The sequence below is a fragment of the Danio aesculapii genome, chromosome 7 (genome assembly GCF_903798145.1).
Source record: "Danio aesculapii chromosome 7, fDanAes4.1, whole genome shotgun sequence".
Lineage (NCBI taxonomy): Eukaryota > Metazoa > Chordata > Actinopteri > Cypriniformes > Danionidae > Danio > Danio aesculapii.
In genome coordinates this window covers 22,935,604-22,951,691 of record NC_079441.1, presented here as the reverse complement: position 1 = coordinate 22,951,691, position 16,088 = coordinate 22,935,604, and the positions used below count along the sequence as shown (strand labels likewise).

General features: G+C 34.7%; 1 protein-coding gene across 2 annotated transcripts in view; it reads left to right on the top strand.

Moving 5' to 3' along the window:
• The first annotated feature begins 2,134 nt into the window (after positions 1 to 2,134).
• pik3c3 (phosphatidylinositol 3-kinase, catalytic subunit type 3) overlaps positions 2,135 to 16,088 on the top strand; it is a 31,146-nt gene continuing 17,192 nt past the window's right edge. The window contains exons 1-7 of one of the 2 annotated variants that reach the window (XM_056461318.1): positions 2,135 to 2,503; positions 7,395 to 7,583; positions 8,435 to 8,578; positions 9,907 to 10,036; positions 10,282 to 10,308; positions 14,733 to 14,819; positions 14,929 to 15,024. In XM_056461318.1, coding sequence (XP_056317293.1) covers positions 2,439 to 2,503; positions 7,395 to 7,583; positions 8,435 to 8,578; positions 9,907 to 10,036; positions 10,282 to 10,308; positions 14,733 to 14,819; positions 14,929 to 15,024 — 738 coding nt within the window. In that variant the 5' untranslated portion in view covers positions 2,135 to 2,438. The remainder of the gene's footprint in view (positions 2,504 to 7,394; positions 7,584 to 8,434; positions 8,579 to 9,906; positions 10,037 to 10,281; positions 10,309 to 14,732; positions 14,820 to 14,928; positions 15,025 to 16,088) is intronic. The other variant, XM_056461319.1, reaches the window with a different exon arrangement.

Below are 16,088 nucleotides of genomic sequence, written 5' to 3'. Positions count from 1 at the left end.
CATCTTAAAAAATGTAATCCCTAACCCTAACTGTAAATTATTGAGATAGCAATGCACATAACCCAAACTGTAAGCCTAAACTAAACATAAATGTAAATAATCCCTTAAATTTGATTGGATGATTAGAGTGTTGATCCAGGAACATGCTCTACACTAACAGCGCATTAGACAGGTTCAGTGGTCACCATAAAATGCAGTGGATATCAAAATGATACCATTTATAAATACTAGAAGTAATGTAACATTCATTGTTGCTAGTAGAACAAAATAGGCTAGTTTTACAAAATAAGATATAACCAGTGATCAGAATTAGAGAGGCTGTAGTGGGTTTCCTAGGAGTTTAAATCAAGAATGAACAGTTCATTATTTTAATGTTTTCAGCTTCACTGTGTAACGGGGGAATTGTCATGCAAAGCCTGGATATATTTAAGTCATGGTAGCAAGTCTTTTGAATAATTTTATTTAAGAAAATAAGCTAAGAACCAACTCAGATCAATCAGATCAGCTACTACTTAATCCATCACATGTGCAATTATTAACTGGATATAATTCTGGATATAATATAATGCCTGCTAAGAGCTAGCCAGTGGAAACCTTCATTACCCAAGAGTGCAGCTGCCCATTGGCTTCAACCCAAAGGAATGTGGCAAAGCCCCCCTCTGTGAGTGTTCGGAACACATGAGGGGTGGCAATGAGCCTTATCCTTTTTAACAGCTCCTGAGACCCGAGCGGAGTGTGTAATGGGCTGCGGTCCTGTTCTGTTGTGCAGTCTGACTCATCACCATGTATTATATAACCACACACTAATGTCCAGGGGGGACCCAGGGTTACACTAAGATTTAGATGTAAGTGATCAGTTGCCAGGCTGACAGCAGATGTAAATTAAATGTGAAATATTGTGTGCTTTCATTTCATCATTTTACTGGCTTGTTTCTTTTCTGCCCTTACACTTGATGACAAAAAACACACCTTGTGTGTAGAGAGATAATGTTTTTAGGAAGTGCAAGTTTTTATTTTGTTGCCTATATGTACCAACTGTCATCTTGGAATTATAAGGGTCTATCTGATATTTTTGTCAAAATTGAGTTATTGACAAATTCTTATTAAATGACTTATTTACATTATGGGATGTTTTTTTATAAGTTGTTTACATTTTAAGACTTTTTATTTAAAAAAAAAACAAATGTTACACACACACACGCACTGTTTGTTATATTGAATGCAAAAACTTTGAAGCTCAATATCTCAAAATCATTTAGAAAGCAGATAAAACCTTATAATTCCAAGGTGACGAAACACACTAATAAAATGTTGATTGGGTTAGAGGAAATATTGGGTGAACATTTAGTTAATGCACCCAAAAGACAGATATGGGTCTGCAAAAATGACTTGTCCATCTGCTGAGTAGAAAAGCTGATGAAGACAAATAAATATATATTCTGGAAAAATTAGATCACTTCGGAGTTATTATATGTTATCTGGATTAGCCATCAATATATGTTATATGTAAAATGCCACATGTAATGTGCATTATCATCATTATTTTACCATATATATATATATATATATATATATATATATATATATATATATATATATATATATATATATATATATATACACACACACACAAAGTGAATAAGTTGTTTGCGTATTTTGTTTTGTATCTGTTTGTGTGTGTGTGTGTGTGTGTGTGTGTGTGTGTGTGTGTGTGTGTGTGTGTGTGTGTGTGTGTGTGTGTGTGTGTGTGTGCGCGCGCACACTTGCACACGTGTATTTAATACATTTCAAACAGCATCTACAAAATCACATGACAGAATGAATGAAGTCTCACTATTGGGATTTAAATTATTTTAACATATCTGAACAGATGAAACTAGTAGGAAATATTGCCATTGTCAGTCTACTCTCATAATAAACAATGCAAATAGTACTCACAGTACAACGAATATGCAATTCACATTTCACAGGACTTTTAAACGCTTTGTGAAATGTGTCCGCTTTCACTTTCCGTTATTTAACCAAACAGGAAGCCGCTGAGATTCAACAGACCAAAGAAGCCGTTTCTGATCGTCCCAGCCCGTACAATCCGCTGCAGCGATCGAACGGATTTAACATCGATTGTTTATGCCTGGCTACAATGTTTTCGTTTCCAAAAGCGGACGCGATGATGCGCTGTCAGATGTAACTGACTTTATTATTGTCTTAAATTAAGACAGCAAGTTTTTTTGTACGGCCATATTGGTTATCAGTAGTCAAGTGAAGTTGCATCAGATTATAAACTGTTGCAAAAAGCAAAAGCTCTAGTAGATCAGTGCAGGGTCTTTGCTGTAGGCCCTGCTGTTCATCTCCCACCGCCGGACAAATTTGCAATTTTCTTTTCATATGACTTTCTTTCTATTCACTACGGTTTCATAACACTTCGCCAATCATTGAAGATGGACACTGACAAGTTTAACTATGTGTACAGTTGCGATTTGGACATAAACGTCCAACTGAAAATGTAAGTATCTTTCTGGACCTTAGTCATTGTTTGATTGCAGAACTGTCAGACTGTCAGCAGAGACGATCGAGTAAATATCTCATCGTTTATTATGGGAAAAATACATGTTTTGCGTTTCTACTGTTCACTTCGGCAGATAAAATCTCCAAAAATTCATGGCAGAGAGAGTACATAATGTACACTTAAAAATGGCGTTTGTTGTTTGTTTAAACTACTTATTTCAAATGAGCTGAAACAACACATCTCTTGAGGGGTTTTTGGGACAACTTATTTGTTTTATGTTCAATCTACTTAAATTCATAAAAACTACTAAGTTAGCTTCTTTCCGGGACATTCTAAAACGCTTAACATGAAAAAATCTTGACGTGGCTTATTGTACCTAAATATCAACCAGAGAAACTCAAATTTCAAACTTTACTTGTTACACTAACTACTGTAAAAAAAAAAAAAAAACGAGTTCCAATTCCATAGATAAAGTGAAAACATTGCTTTAAGCTTTTTCTCCCTCATTAAAGTCTATTATAAGGAAAAAGTTAACCGTGCCTTAATGTATCTTAACAACAAGTGGGGGAAACCAAATTTCTATAAAATGTTACTTGTGATAAAACACTAACTACTATCAAAAGAATGAGCTCTAATTTTAGTGAGTGAAAATGATCACGTTATGTGTTTCTCCCTATTGAAGTCCATTAGAAAAGGAAAAAGCTTAACAAGAAATTCCATGCAAATGTCAACCTTGCCATGAAAAAGTTTTCGCCAAAATATCAAAACCTTTTCTGCGTTTTTTGTGTAAGCAGGTATTTTACAGTACTTTAAAAATACTCAAAAATGTCTCCGGTAATGTTTTCAAACTATTATATTTGAATTACCAGAATGACACAAGTGGCAATTTCACATTTGTCACATCCATAACGGAGCCTTTTCCTCACAAATGCAAAAAATGTCAAATAAAATAAAATCAGATATGTTTTTTTCTATAGTGAGCCAACTCATCCTTTTGATTGGAATTTCTTTTGAGCTGTGTAGCTTAATTCACAGAACTTCTACAAAGTATGTTGAATAAAATAGCTAACTTTTTTTGTCACATCCATAACGCATGTTTATTTTCCTCATTTAAAATATAAAAAACATTTACAGATTGATATTTTTCTAATCTCATAGCTCTGTGCTTAGAAGTTTTTGAAAATATAAACAGATGTTTCAATATAATGTTAACATATACTTTCTCTGTGAAGTAATGTTTTGAGATTTTACTGCAAATGTCACATCCATAACGCTGCAATTGCTCTAACATGGCTTAACTTGCCTCAAAAAGTGGGGCACACCAAAAATCTATATAATTTTACTTGTGATTAACACTAACTACTATCAAGAGATCAAGCCCTGATGCTGTAGATGAAGCGAATAATGTCATGTTAAGTGTTTTAACCCCAATTAAGTCCATTATAACAGCTTAATGTGGTTTAGCTTAAAAACATCCGGACATAATCCAATTTCTATAAAATATACTCATAATAAACACTTTCTGCTGTTAAAAGAACAAGCTTTTGTTTTAGTGTATCAAGTAAATAATATCACTTTAAGCAGTAGTCTCAAACTCAGTTCCTGGAGCGCCGCAGCTCTTCATAGTTTAGCTCCAACCACCTCCAAGACTACTAGAGACTATTAAGCAGGTGTGAGTTGAATACCTTCGTTAGTTGGATCAGCTGTGTTTGATTAGGGTTGGAGCAAAACTGTGCAGAGTTGCGGCCCTCCAGGAATCCAGTTTGAGACCCTTGACCTTGGCTGTTTCTCACTATGCCTTCTTCAGCGGTTTTGCTTCCTCGTGTTCTCGTGTAACGTCATCGTCAATCGCCAATGTTCAGTTCCAAAACTTTAGATCGTAAGAACGGAGGATGCATGAAAGTTCCCAGATGTGTTTTTGATATCAAGGACACACTGATGCAGACTTGAGCACCGAACTCACTCTAAAAGTCCCAGAAGTCATTGCGAGTGGAGGTGGGAAGTGCAGCATTTTATATAGATTTACTATTAAAGTTCAGAGATATAACTTATTTATCTCAGGAGTTTCCCTGAATGAGACGGTGAAAATAAACATTTACATGAACATCTTAATAAAGGCATAAACACATAAGGGGGGTTATTTGTCAAAATTCAAATAAAATCTATTTGTGATGTGCAATATGTATTTGTAAAGTCTTTATGCATAGTAAATATTGTGAAATAGGGGAAACAATAAATCGTTGTATAGATGTTGTAATGTTTAAATAATTTTTGGTTTAAGATGCGTGAGGGTCTTGTGACCATCAGGAGGAACGCAGTATCTCATTTCTTACAGGACGCGTTCTCTGTCCTTGCGGTCTCCCGAGTTTGTTCTTCCGAGGACGCCTGTCAAGACCGGTCTTCACAAGAATGCAAGTCTGTTCTCTGCGTTCTTGGAATTGAGAAACAGCCTTTGAGCCAGGGGTGTCCAAACTCGGTCCTGGAGGGCCAGTGTCCGGCATAGTTTAGCTCCAACTTCCTTCAACACTCCTCCCTGGAAGTTTCTAGTTTACCTAAAAAGGGCTTGATTAGCCAGTTTAGGTGTGTTTAATTGGGGTTGAAACTAAAATATGCAGGTCATTGGCCTCCAGGACAGAGTTTGGACACCCCTGCTTTAAGCATTCTCACCATAGAAGTCCATTATAAGAAAACAACTTAATGTACCTTAACACTGACCAGGGAAACCCAAATTTATGTCAAACTTTACTTGTGATTAGCACTAACTAATGTTAAAAGAAAAGGCCCTAATTCCATAGATGAAGTGAACAATATCACGTTAAGCGTTTTCTCCCCTATTGAAGTCCATAATAAGGAAAGGCTTAACATAACAACAATCAAGGGAAACTTTAAAAAGGCTGTCCATAAAATCAAATTTTATTTATGATAGATTAACCCTTGCTGTCAAAAGAATGTGCTTCTGCATGTCATTGACATCCTCACAACAGCATGAGGAGAAAACGCTTAACACGATATTGTTCACTTTATCTGTGGAAACTGGGCTCATTCTTTTGATTGTAGTTTGTGTTATTTACAAGTCAAATTTAATAGAAATTTGGCTTGTTGTTAAGGTACATTAAGCCACGTTAAGTTTTTGCTTATAATAGTCTTTAATGGGGGAGAAAACGCTTAACGTGATGTTTTCACTTTATCTATGGAACTGGGACTCGTTATTATTACAGTAGCTAGGATTAATTCAAGTCAAGTTTGACATAAATTTGGGTTTCTCTGGTTGATGTTTAGGTACATTAAGCCATGTTAAGCTTTTTTGATGGTAAGTGTTTTAGAATGTCCCTTAATTCCTTCATGTTGTCCCGACACAAATCGATTCTGTGGTACCCAGCGTTTTGTTACAGTGTAGTGTTTCTAATTGTATACGGGGAATCCTCCGTCTGTGCTATCATGTCGTTGTTTTTGCGATGTTTACCAAAGCGAGCATAGCAACACGGTGAGTCAGAAGAATGAAGTGCTAACATGAGTCCAGCGAGAGCTTTTGTGTTTTAGGACTGTCATCTGCCTATTGACATCATTCTCCTTTTGCCCTCGACCTTAACGAGTCTCTGTCCGCGTGTGGATCATAAATGAAGATCATAAATGGTTTGTCCTGCTGCATCATGGAATTAGTTTAATTTCTCTGTTTGCGCTGGATTGAGTTGAAGGACAGAGGAATCCCGGGATGACAGTAAGCAAACTTGTGCAAGAACTCCTCATGGGACAGTGACTGTAAAAGCCAAACTGCATGAAGGGCTGTTACCACTTGCAGGACTTGGAATAACCGAATAATTTGACATTTCGATCTTCAAAATTAAGCCTGAAGTACACTTGTTTCTTCACTAGTACACACAAACCACATTCGATAGCTTGATTAAAAACCTGAACAAAATACTGTAGTATTTTTATAGTATTAAATACTGTAGTGTTGTTGAACCACAAAAACTGTGGAAGTGTAACAGTAGTGTTTGAAACTACTGTTAAAATACTGAAATTTGTTGTGATAATTTTTATAGGGACTGTGGAAATACAACAACTATACTAATATAAACAAATTAAATACTGTGCTAAGTTTTAAAAACTATTTCAACGATACGGTACACAACAATTTACCATAGTAAAAATTTAACCATACAACAGTGCTTTTCACATTTTTTTAGTTTATGATAGTTAATGCCACTTTATGCTGTAGCATTTGTTAACAGAGAGTTAGAAAAGAACTAGAATATATACAATAAAATGCATTTTGTTGTAGGATGGTGAAAAAACACAAAGTTATTATTATTATAATAATGTAAAATTAAATGTTGTTATAATTTACAATTTTTTTTCTTCATGTATGGTGTGGCACAAGTGCACTAGAAAGGTTAGTCCTTGTTCAGTACGTCTGTCCAAAAAGTTTTAATCTAAAAGACACCCTTTGCCTGTATCTGTGTATGGTTCAATGTTAACATTGTTTTTCCACTGTGAAACTCAAAAGTTAATTAAAGTTTCTTTTCAGAGTACTTAGATTTCTCCACACACTTTGCAAAAAAGATATCTGTTTTAAATTAAAGATCTGTTGCTATTAAAATAAAACTAATGCTTAAATAACTTGAAATATTCATTGAAATATGCAAACTTATTAAGTGTAATAATTATCAAAATGTTGTCTATCCATAGCCTAGTTTTTCCATGTTTCATAAATCTCCTTGATTAAATAAAACCAATTTTAAAAAAGCAATTTTATGGTGAAAATTGCTGAAATTTCATTGCTCAAATTATTTAGCCCAATCGTTTACCATGAGACAACTGTGCATATTGCTTTTAAACTTACGAAGCAAAACTCTTGACTGTATTTTCTTTGTGTTTGCTTTTGCAGAGGTAGTCTGGAGGGCAAGCGAGAGCAGAAGAGCTACAAAGCTCTGCTTGAAGACCCCATGCTGCGATTCTCAGGACTCTATCAGGAGAGCTGCTCTGACCTGTACGTCACTTGTCAGGTGTTTGCTGAGGGAAAACCACTCGCCCTGCCTGTACGAACCTCTTATAAGGCCTTCAGCACTCGCTGGAAGTGAGTTTAATTTACACATTTATCTGTGGTTTCACATTTATCTGTGGTTCATCTATGTATTTATGCACGTGCCACCCAGTGATGAGCCCAAGCATGAAACCTAACCAAGTGTCAGAGATGCCTCTTTCAGATATGTAAATTGCCTGAAACTAATATTGGCACCCTTGTAAATATGAGCAAAGAAGGCTTTTAAAAAGAATCTTTATTGTTTAATCTTGTGATCTTTTGCTTCAAGCATTAACAAAATAATCTGCTCTCATTGAGAAAAAAAAAAAATATATATATATGTTTTTATATATATATATATTTGTTCTCAATGAGAGAAGATTATTTTGTTAATGCTTGAAGCAAAAGATCACAAGATTAAACAATAAAGATTCTTTTAAAAAATGTTTGGCTCATTTGAATTCATAAGGGTATATATATATGTTATATGTGTATATATATATATGTATATATATATATGTGTGTGAATTATACAGGTACAATTCAAATGAGCCAAACATTTTTAAGTACATTACCATTGATGTTTTATCTTTTTTGTAGTAAATCTCTGTGACTAGGAAAAAGAAATAGTTGAACTATGATCTCCTGTTTGTCCTGTAATTCATTTCAATGGAATAACCAAAAACATAGCTGCTGATTTTTGCAGCAAAAGATTGCTGAGCTTCACAAAATGGGAAGTGGCTATAAGAAAATTGCAAAAATGCTGAAAATTATAGTATATTTAGTATATTTTTATAGTCTATTATTATCTAACAATGAGAGGCTTGGGTAAATATTTAATAGATATTTGAGAAATAAATGAGAAATATGATATAATATACACTATTCTGTCTCTACTTGTTCAGCTGGAATGAGTGGCTCCGGCTGCCCGTGAAGTATCCTGACCTGCCTCAGAGTGCCCAGGTGACTTTGACTGTGTGGGATGTGTATGGACCTGGTCGCGCCACACCTGTTGGGGGCACTACAGTCACCTTGTTTGGAAAATATGGGTAAGAATTTACAATGTTTGTTTATCATTAATAAAGATGTGTACCTTATTAACCATCGTGAAGCAGCTAAAGTTTAAATTAATTGTATTTTTGATTTAAAAAATCTGTCATGTTTCATGATTGGTTTTAAATATTTTTTTATGAAGACAAAAAAAATTGTGGTAAAATGATTATTACAATTATTATTATTATTTTACAAATTTATATTCAGCTTTTATTTAGCAAAGCTGTGTTTAACTGATTAATAGTAAAGACATTTATAATGTTACAAAATATACTCACTGAAATTGCACATACTCATGCCAATTTGCACATAACAGCTGCACATATAACATTGTATATAGTAATATACCTGTACAGACACTTGTCAGTTTGTATATTTGCATTCTCTGTTTTCTTCTATTTTTAAAATATATTTATTATCTGTTTTTTAATCCCGTCTCTGTAATTCTGTTGCACTGTAGAAGCTCTGTCACGAAAACAAATTCCTCATATGTGTGAACATACCTGGCAATAAAGCTCTTTCTGATTCTGATTCAAATAAATAAATTAATAAACAATCACATTACAGATTCCACAAATACTAAAGAGCATAACTGTCTGCAAAATTAATAGTAATAATAATGTGCAATATTTCTTAAGTGCTAAATTTGCATGATGAGAAAAACTAATGGCTACTGAAAACTCAACTACAAAAATAAACCGCAGTTTGAAATGTATTAATGTAAAAACTGTTTGTTTAATTTGTAATAAAACGTAATGTGATATGTCATTGTGCTATATTTTAAATAAATTCAGCTTTAGTGAATGTCTTATTTTACAAAGGTTTAAACCTGTATAACAAAACTGACACCATACTTTGAACCAGTAAATACATTTGTAAAGATGAAAAGCAAAACATTAATGTTCGAAAACTTTCTTATAGAGAGTTTTTGGCGGAAAAATAGACACAAGTCTGATCATTTTGTGCAAAATTAAAATAAGCAGCCCTGTTTCTAGCTCTGCCAAGGCTTTCCTGCCATATTTTAGAGAAGTTACACATGGTATTATGCTCGAGGACGCCATGCAGAGTTCCCTAAATTCTTCAGTCAGCTGACTCCATCTCAGCTGTGTCCTGTCACAGATATTCCTTGCTAACATCATTGTGTTCCAGATTTTAGGGTTCCAGTATTTTCAGAATATGTGATAATGAAAATTCAGGTGAATAAATATTTGTTTGTGAGTGGTTATTCATACTGTAGTCAACAGACTATGATCAGAGGGTTTGACAAACTTATACGTCTGTTTTTCTGGTTTATCAGTCTCTCATTCTCTCCTCTGTCCACTAGAATGTTCCGGCAGGGCATGCATGATCTGAAGGTGTGGCCGGGTGTGGAGGGCGATGGCTCTGAGCCCACCAGTACACCAGGACGGACTAGCAGCTCTCTGGCAGAGGACCAGATGGGCCGCCTGGCCAAGGTCAGTCGAGGGACGGGGGAGTGGTGGATCTACTAACAGGAGAAATATGCCTGTGGACAGTTACTGCGCATGAGGGATATGTTCAGTTAGAAGTGGGTGGCAGGGTGGGATAGATGGATATGCTGATTGTGTTTATAGATTATAAAGTTTGTGGAAAGAGAGTAAAGAGTGTTTGATGTTGCGAGGGAGTGTGTGTGCGTGTGTGTTTTGTAAAAGGATATGTTTTTAACTGCCCTCTGTTCCAGGGCCCAGACCTGGAGATACTTAGTGACGTGAGTATGAGAGAAAACAAGACAGGAATGCTGAATGTATGTGTGTGTCTGTGTGTGTATGAGTGTGTGCTTGGCTCATACAGTATATGTGGGCAAGATGTAGGACAGGATATTATTTTTAGCTTGTATAAATTGTCCCACATTTACACAAATATGATGAGTATATTGTTTTCTGTGTGTTTTGGATGTTGAAGGACTGCAGTTTGGACGCTACCAAGTTTTAATATTGTATTTATGTATTATTTATTTGATTAAAAGGTTTCTAATAATATGTAGCTGTTAAAAGCACAACCAAAATGTTCAGGGGATTCAAAACATTGTTAGATGACAGAGAAATGAAGATCAGATACAATATCAGTGCTTTGCCTTCAAGTAAATCTTTCACCTAATGTTAAATTTGCAACATCAACAAAAATCCACTTCATGTAGCTAGAGATTCATCCACTTAGAAAAACAGTGTCACTTCAAAAAGGCAATTTAGTAAAAATGCATTTTATACTATTTATTTTTGGTCACACTTAATTTTTAGGCTCAACACTTGCTATTAACAAACTGTTTATTATGACTTTTGCCTCAATAAATTACCTTATTTGCTTCTTAATAGTTATTAAGTAGGTAGTTGGGTCATTGTATTAGGTGAAATTAGGGATGTTGAATAAAATCATGTAGAATATGTGACCCGGGACAACAAAACCTGTATTGTTGGCTATAGTCAAAAAACATTGAATGACTCAAAATTATAGATTTATTTTATCTAAAAAATCATTGGAATATTATGTAAAGATAATGTTCCATGAAGATATTTTGTAAATCACTACTGTTAAAATATCAAAACTGAATTTTTTCTTAAGGTTCTTTCACACCTGCCTTATTTAGTTGAATTACACTAAAGTTTGTTTTTCCTCTTGGTGCGGTTCGTTTGGGCAGTTTAGCTAAATTAATGTCGCAGTTTAGCTAAATTAATTAACGCCTCCAACTGAAGTGACTTGCGATGAGCCTTCGCCCTTTGCAATGCATTAAAACACTGCTTTCCAGCTGCAGCAGCGCTTCCTACTTAAAATGTATAAATGGTCTAAAGTGATGTATACAAACTATATAGTATACTATGACCAGGGATGCAGTCAGCCAGCGCAGTCGTCCCTCCATAGTAAAAAGGCGACATTTTGTGTCTGCTGGTTTGTTTACATGTGGAAGTTCCATTGGCATTTTCCTGCATGTTAATTCGGACCAATCGAAAAGCAGTTTAGGAAATGCGTTCACTAACATCTGGCCAATGAGTGATGTAGATTGTGTCACATGACTGCATTTTTGGTTCTTTTCAACTGGTTCAGACCAAAGCAATCGATGTGATGTGAAAAGGACCCAAAACGGCAGAAAAATGCTACAATGTATCATTTGTTGTCCTTGGTCCAGACCAAATAAACCGAATCACAAATGTGAAAGCACCCTTAGTAGTGCATTGCAAATTACTTGCTATATAAACAATTTTAAAAATGCCTCACATGGGTGAGTGGACTTGACAAACCACCTGTTGAAAACAGACTCTTTCATCTCGCTGATACTTTCACTGACACTTGCGCCAGTTTTTGCACCAGACACTCTCCTACAATCACTTCATATCTCTTAAAAATGTCATTGTGCATTTATGACATGTGCACAGGTGAGTGGGCTTGACAAACGCCCTGTAGAAACACTCTTCTCTCTTAAAAAACACTCTTCCCTCCTTACTTTAGCACTCAATTCCAACAGTTATATTGTATAATTAGCATTTCTTGTGTGTATTGCCTCTTCTTGTTAAATCACTGAATGCCTCGTAAATTGTAAGTCTCTTTGGACAAAAGCAAGTTTTAACAAACAAATAAATAAATGACACCAAGTGTTCAGGGGATTCAAAACATCATTTTAAGACTTAAAAATGAAGATCAGATACGAGATCAGTGCTTTGCCTTAAATTAAAAATTTAAACTATTGTTAAACTTGCAACATCAACAAAAATCAACTTCATGTAGCTAGAGATTCATCCGCTTTGAAAAACAGTATCACATCAAAAAGGCAATTTACTAAAAATGCATTTATACAATTTTCTTTTCCGGCACAACACTTGCTATTAACAAACTGTTAACTATGACTTTTGCCTCAATGAATTACTTAATTTACTGCTTAATAGTTATTAAGGAGGTAGTTGGGTATATGTATTAGGTGAAATTAGGGATGTAGAATAAGATCATGTAGAATATGTGACCCGGAACCACCTCTTGTTGTATGGTTGGTCATAGTCAAAAATTCATTGATTGACTCAAACATTACAAAGATTACAAAAATCGTTGGAATATGTAAAGATAATGTTTCATGAAGATGTTTTGTAAATCACTACTGTAAATATATCAAAACTTAAATTTTTTCTTAGTAATGTGCATTGCAAGGTACTTAGCATATAGATAAACGTGCCTCACACCGGTGAGAGGAACAATTTTATTATTTTTTCTGACTCAAAGTCTTGTCTACAAACATTGAATTATTTTAAACTGGAGCATCCCATTATTATTGACATTTTTATCAAAGCGAATAAACTACAGAGAAAATGTCATAATATAGTTTTCTGCTGAATCCCAGGACATGCTGGACTATTTGGAAATGAACAAGCCAGCAAAGTTGCCAAAACAGCCCTAACAGGAAAGATAAAGGAGTGCAAAATCCCACCTTCAGATTTAAAGCCACTCATAAAAGGCTACATTTTTTAACAAATGGCAAGCAGAAAGGGATCAGTGCTGAAAAAAGAAACTTTTTGAAATCCAGCCTAAAATAGGAACAAAATCCAATTTTTTTAGACATGATGAGATTGTTTACAGAAGATGCTGTATCGGGCACGCAAGACTCGCACATGAACATTTACTTAAACGAGAAGAACCCCCAAAAGTTCCAAGAAACCAAACTGTTAAACGTATTCTTGTGAAATGCCCTGTTTTTAATGTTATCAGACAACAATTATTATCTGGAGAGACTTTAAATGAAATATTTTTAAATGAATCCTTCTAAAATTGTACAATTTTTATAAAAAGTAAACCTAAAAAACTTTTAGATTTTTATCTTATATATTTTTCATTATTATTATTATAATTTACATATTTTACCTTGTGCATTATTTATTGCTGTTAATGACTTTTAATTGTTAGAATATTTTCATAATTATAGAAAAGTGTTATTTATAAAATGTGGTAAACTTGATCAGTTTTTTGCCAGAAAATAGCCGTAGAAGCTGATATGGCAATAAACTTAAAATTCTCTCTCTCTCTCACACAGGTGAGTGGGCTTGACAAACCGCCTGTTGAAAACCCTCTTTTATCTCTTAAATAAACTGCAGTCATTGTGCATTTATGAAGTGTGCACTGGCCAGTGGGCTTGACAAGCCACCTGTAGAAACACTCGTCTTTCTATGCAAAAAAAAGACTCGTCTTTCTATGCAAAAAAAAAACACTCCCCCTCCTTACTCTAGCACTCAATTCTCTTATTTCCATCAGTTCCTTTATATAATTAGCAATTGTTGTGTGTTAAATTGCTGAATGCTTCCTCAATTGTCACTTTGGAGGCTTTGGACAGAAGTGAGGACTAAAAAAAGGACAAAATGCAAAAGCGATTTTCTCAGCATTAGGATTTGTTTTCAACCCTCAGATTCCAGATCTTCAAATAGTTTTATCTCAGCTAAAACAAACCATACATCACCTTATTTGAATGCTTTTTTTATTCACCTCTAAGAGCATGTATGAATCTCAATTCCAAATTGTTTTGAGGTCCATGGTCACATATGCATTTTATGAGTACAATGTCTTAATGCTAGCCAGTTAATAAGCCATTATTATTAGGTAACATTGGTCCTTAAACTAAAGAGTTACCTTATTATTATTTTTTTACTACTTAAAGGTTTTTATGCTCACATTTGTCATGTTTAACTTTAGTGAACCGTGATGTGCAGATTAAAGTAATCGATTATCAGAATGATTTGTTGTGGATGCCACTGAAAAAGCTCATCTTGTTTTAAACTGGCAACATTCTTTGAATTTATCAAAGGCTGTTATGCACGTTAGGTTTAGCCACTAAAGCACATTCATGCCTGGTTAAACAAAGTCCTCTTAGACCCTTGGTGGCTTTAAGATGAGATGTGGTATTGTACTAACTATTACTAACTGTTTGTGTCGAAAGGGCTGAGTCATTTTGCTGTGCTGCTACATTGTACTGGCTCCCCCTTAATGTCCTTTTCTAATGCGCGGTTCTGTGTGAGAGACTCTTGCTGGCCGACACGCAGTTGTCATATGATTGGCTTAAGGATTGTGCACACAAGCTCTTAGTGTTACTGGGCCGGCAAACATGTATTTTTCTTTACCTTTTACTCTGTTTCTTTGCTTTTTGCCTCCTTCTGTCTCTCACAGCTAACAAAAGCTCACCGTCAGGGACACATGGTTAAAGTGGACTGGCTGGATCGCTTGACCTTCAGAGAGATTGAGATGATCAACGAGGTCAGTGGCTCTTCTAGGTTTGAGTATCACCACATGATTTCATTGAAATTGTAGTAATTGTAAAATCAGGTTAAGCTGTTTTGTAAAACTATTGTTTTTATCTCTACAGAGTGAGAAGCGTAGCTCTAATTTTATGTACCTTATGGTTGAATTCCCCCGCGTCAAAAGTGGTGAACGTGAATACAGCATTGTCTATTACGAAAAGGTACGTCCATTTTTCTGTCACTGTTTCTGTTTTTGCCATAAAGTTATTAATGAATCAGAATAATGCTGTTTGATGTCTCTTTTAATGTGTGTGCCGTCAAAATTTAAGCTTTGCTTTGTGTCTAAATGACTTTACTTGTTAGTCGACTGGTCTGTGATTCATTAATGTTAACTGTTTAGGCATTGCCTTGGGACACTGTTGTAGGGGAAGCAGCTTTTTAAAAGTCTTTACTATTGCTTAAAGAAGGTCCTATGATACTTTTTAAAAATATTAGCTTACTTAAGTATGTAAATCTACTGTTTGAGCATGACGAATATATAAAGTCTATATCAGAACAGTTTCTGAACTCCCTCAAACACTTAGTTTGTAGTTCTTAGAAGTTTAGAATTTTCTCCTGGGAATCTAGATGTTAGGGATGGCCACAAAGATACTGCAGTGTCAATATATCAGTACTTTTAAAATCTGCCAAATTAAAATGAATTAAATTAATATTGAAATAAAATTCATACAATTGGATTTCTGAAAAATTGTCTCAAGTTTTCAGTGCTGTTGTGTGACATTTGTCCTACAACACTCATGACCTATTTATCTGGCTCATGTCATGTGACTGTGAGAAGCGAGCATGTGTGTGTATGTGTGTGTGTGTGTGTGGCCAAGCACAGTCACACAAAGGAGCTGCATTTTTTTAAGGCTGAAGAGAAAGGCATTAGAGTTTAAATAGTTGCAGGTTCTTTTTCATGAGCACCAATTGTATATAAATGTAGTACGTATTACTTGAAAAGCCTGTTTAAAATAAGAAATCTGTAAAAATTGTTTTTGGTATCTTAGTTTTTTTATCATAGTTACAGTGCATCCGGAAAGTATTGATAGCGCTTCACTTTTTCTGAATTTTTTATGTTACAGTCTTATTCCAAAATGGATTCAATTCATTTATTTCCTTAAAATTCTACGCACAATACCCCATAATGACAATGTGAAATTTTTTTTTTTTTAATTGTTGCAAATTTATTAAAAATAAAAAACCTGAAAAATCACAAGTATTCACAGCCTTTGCCGTGAAGCTC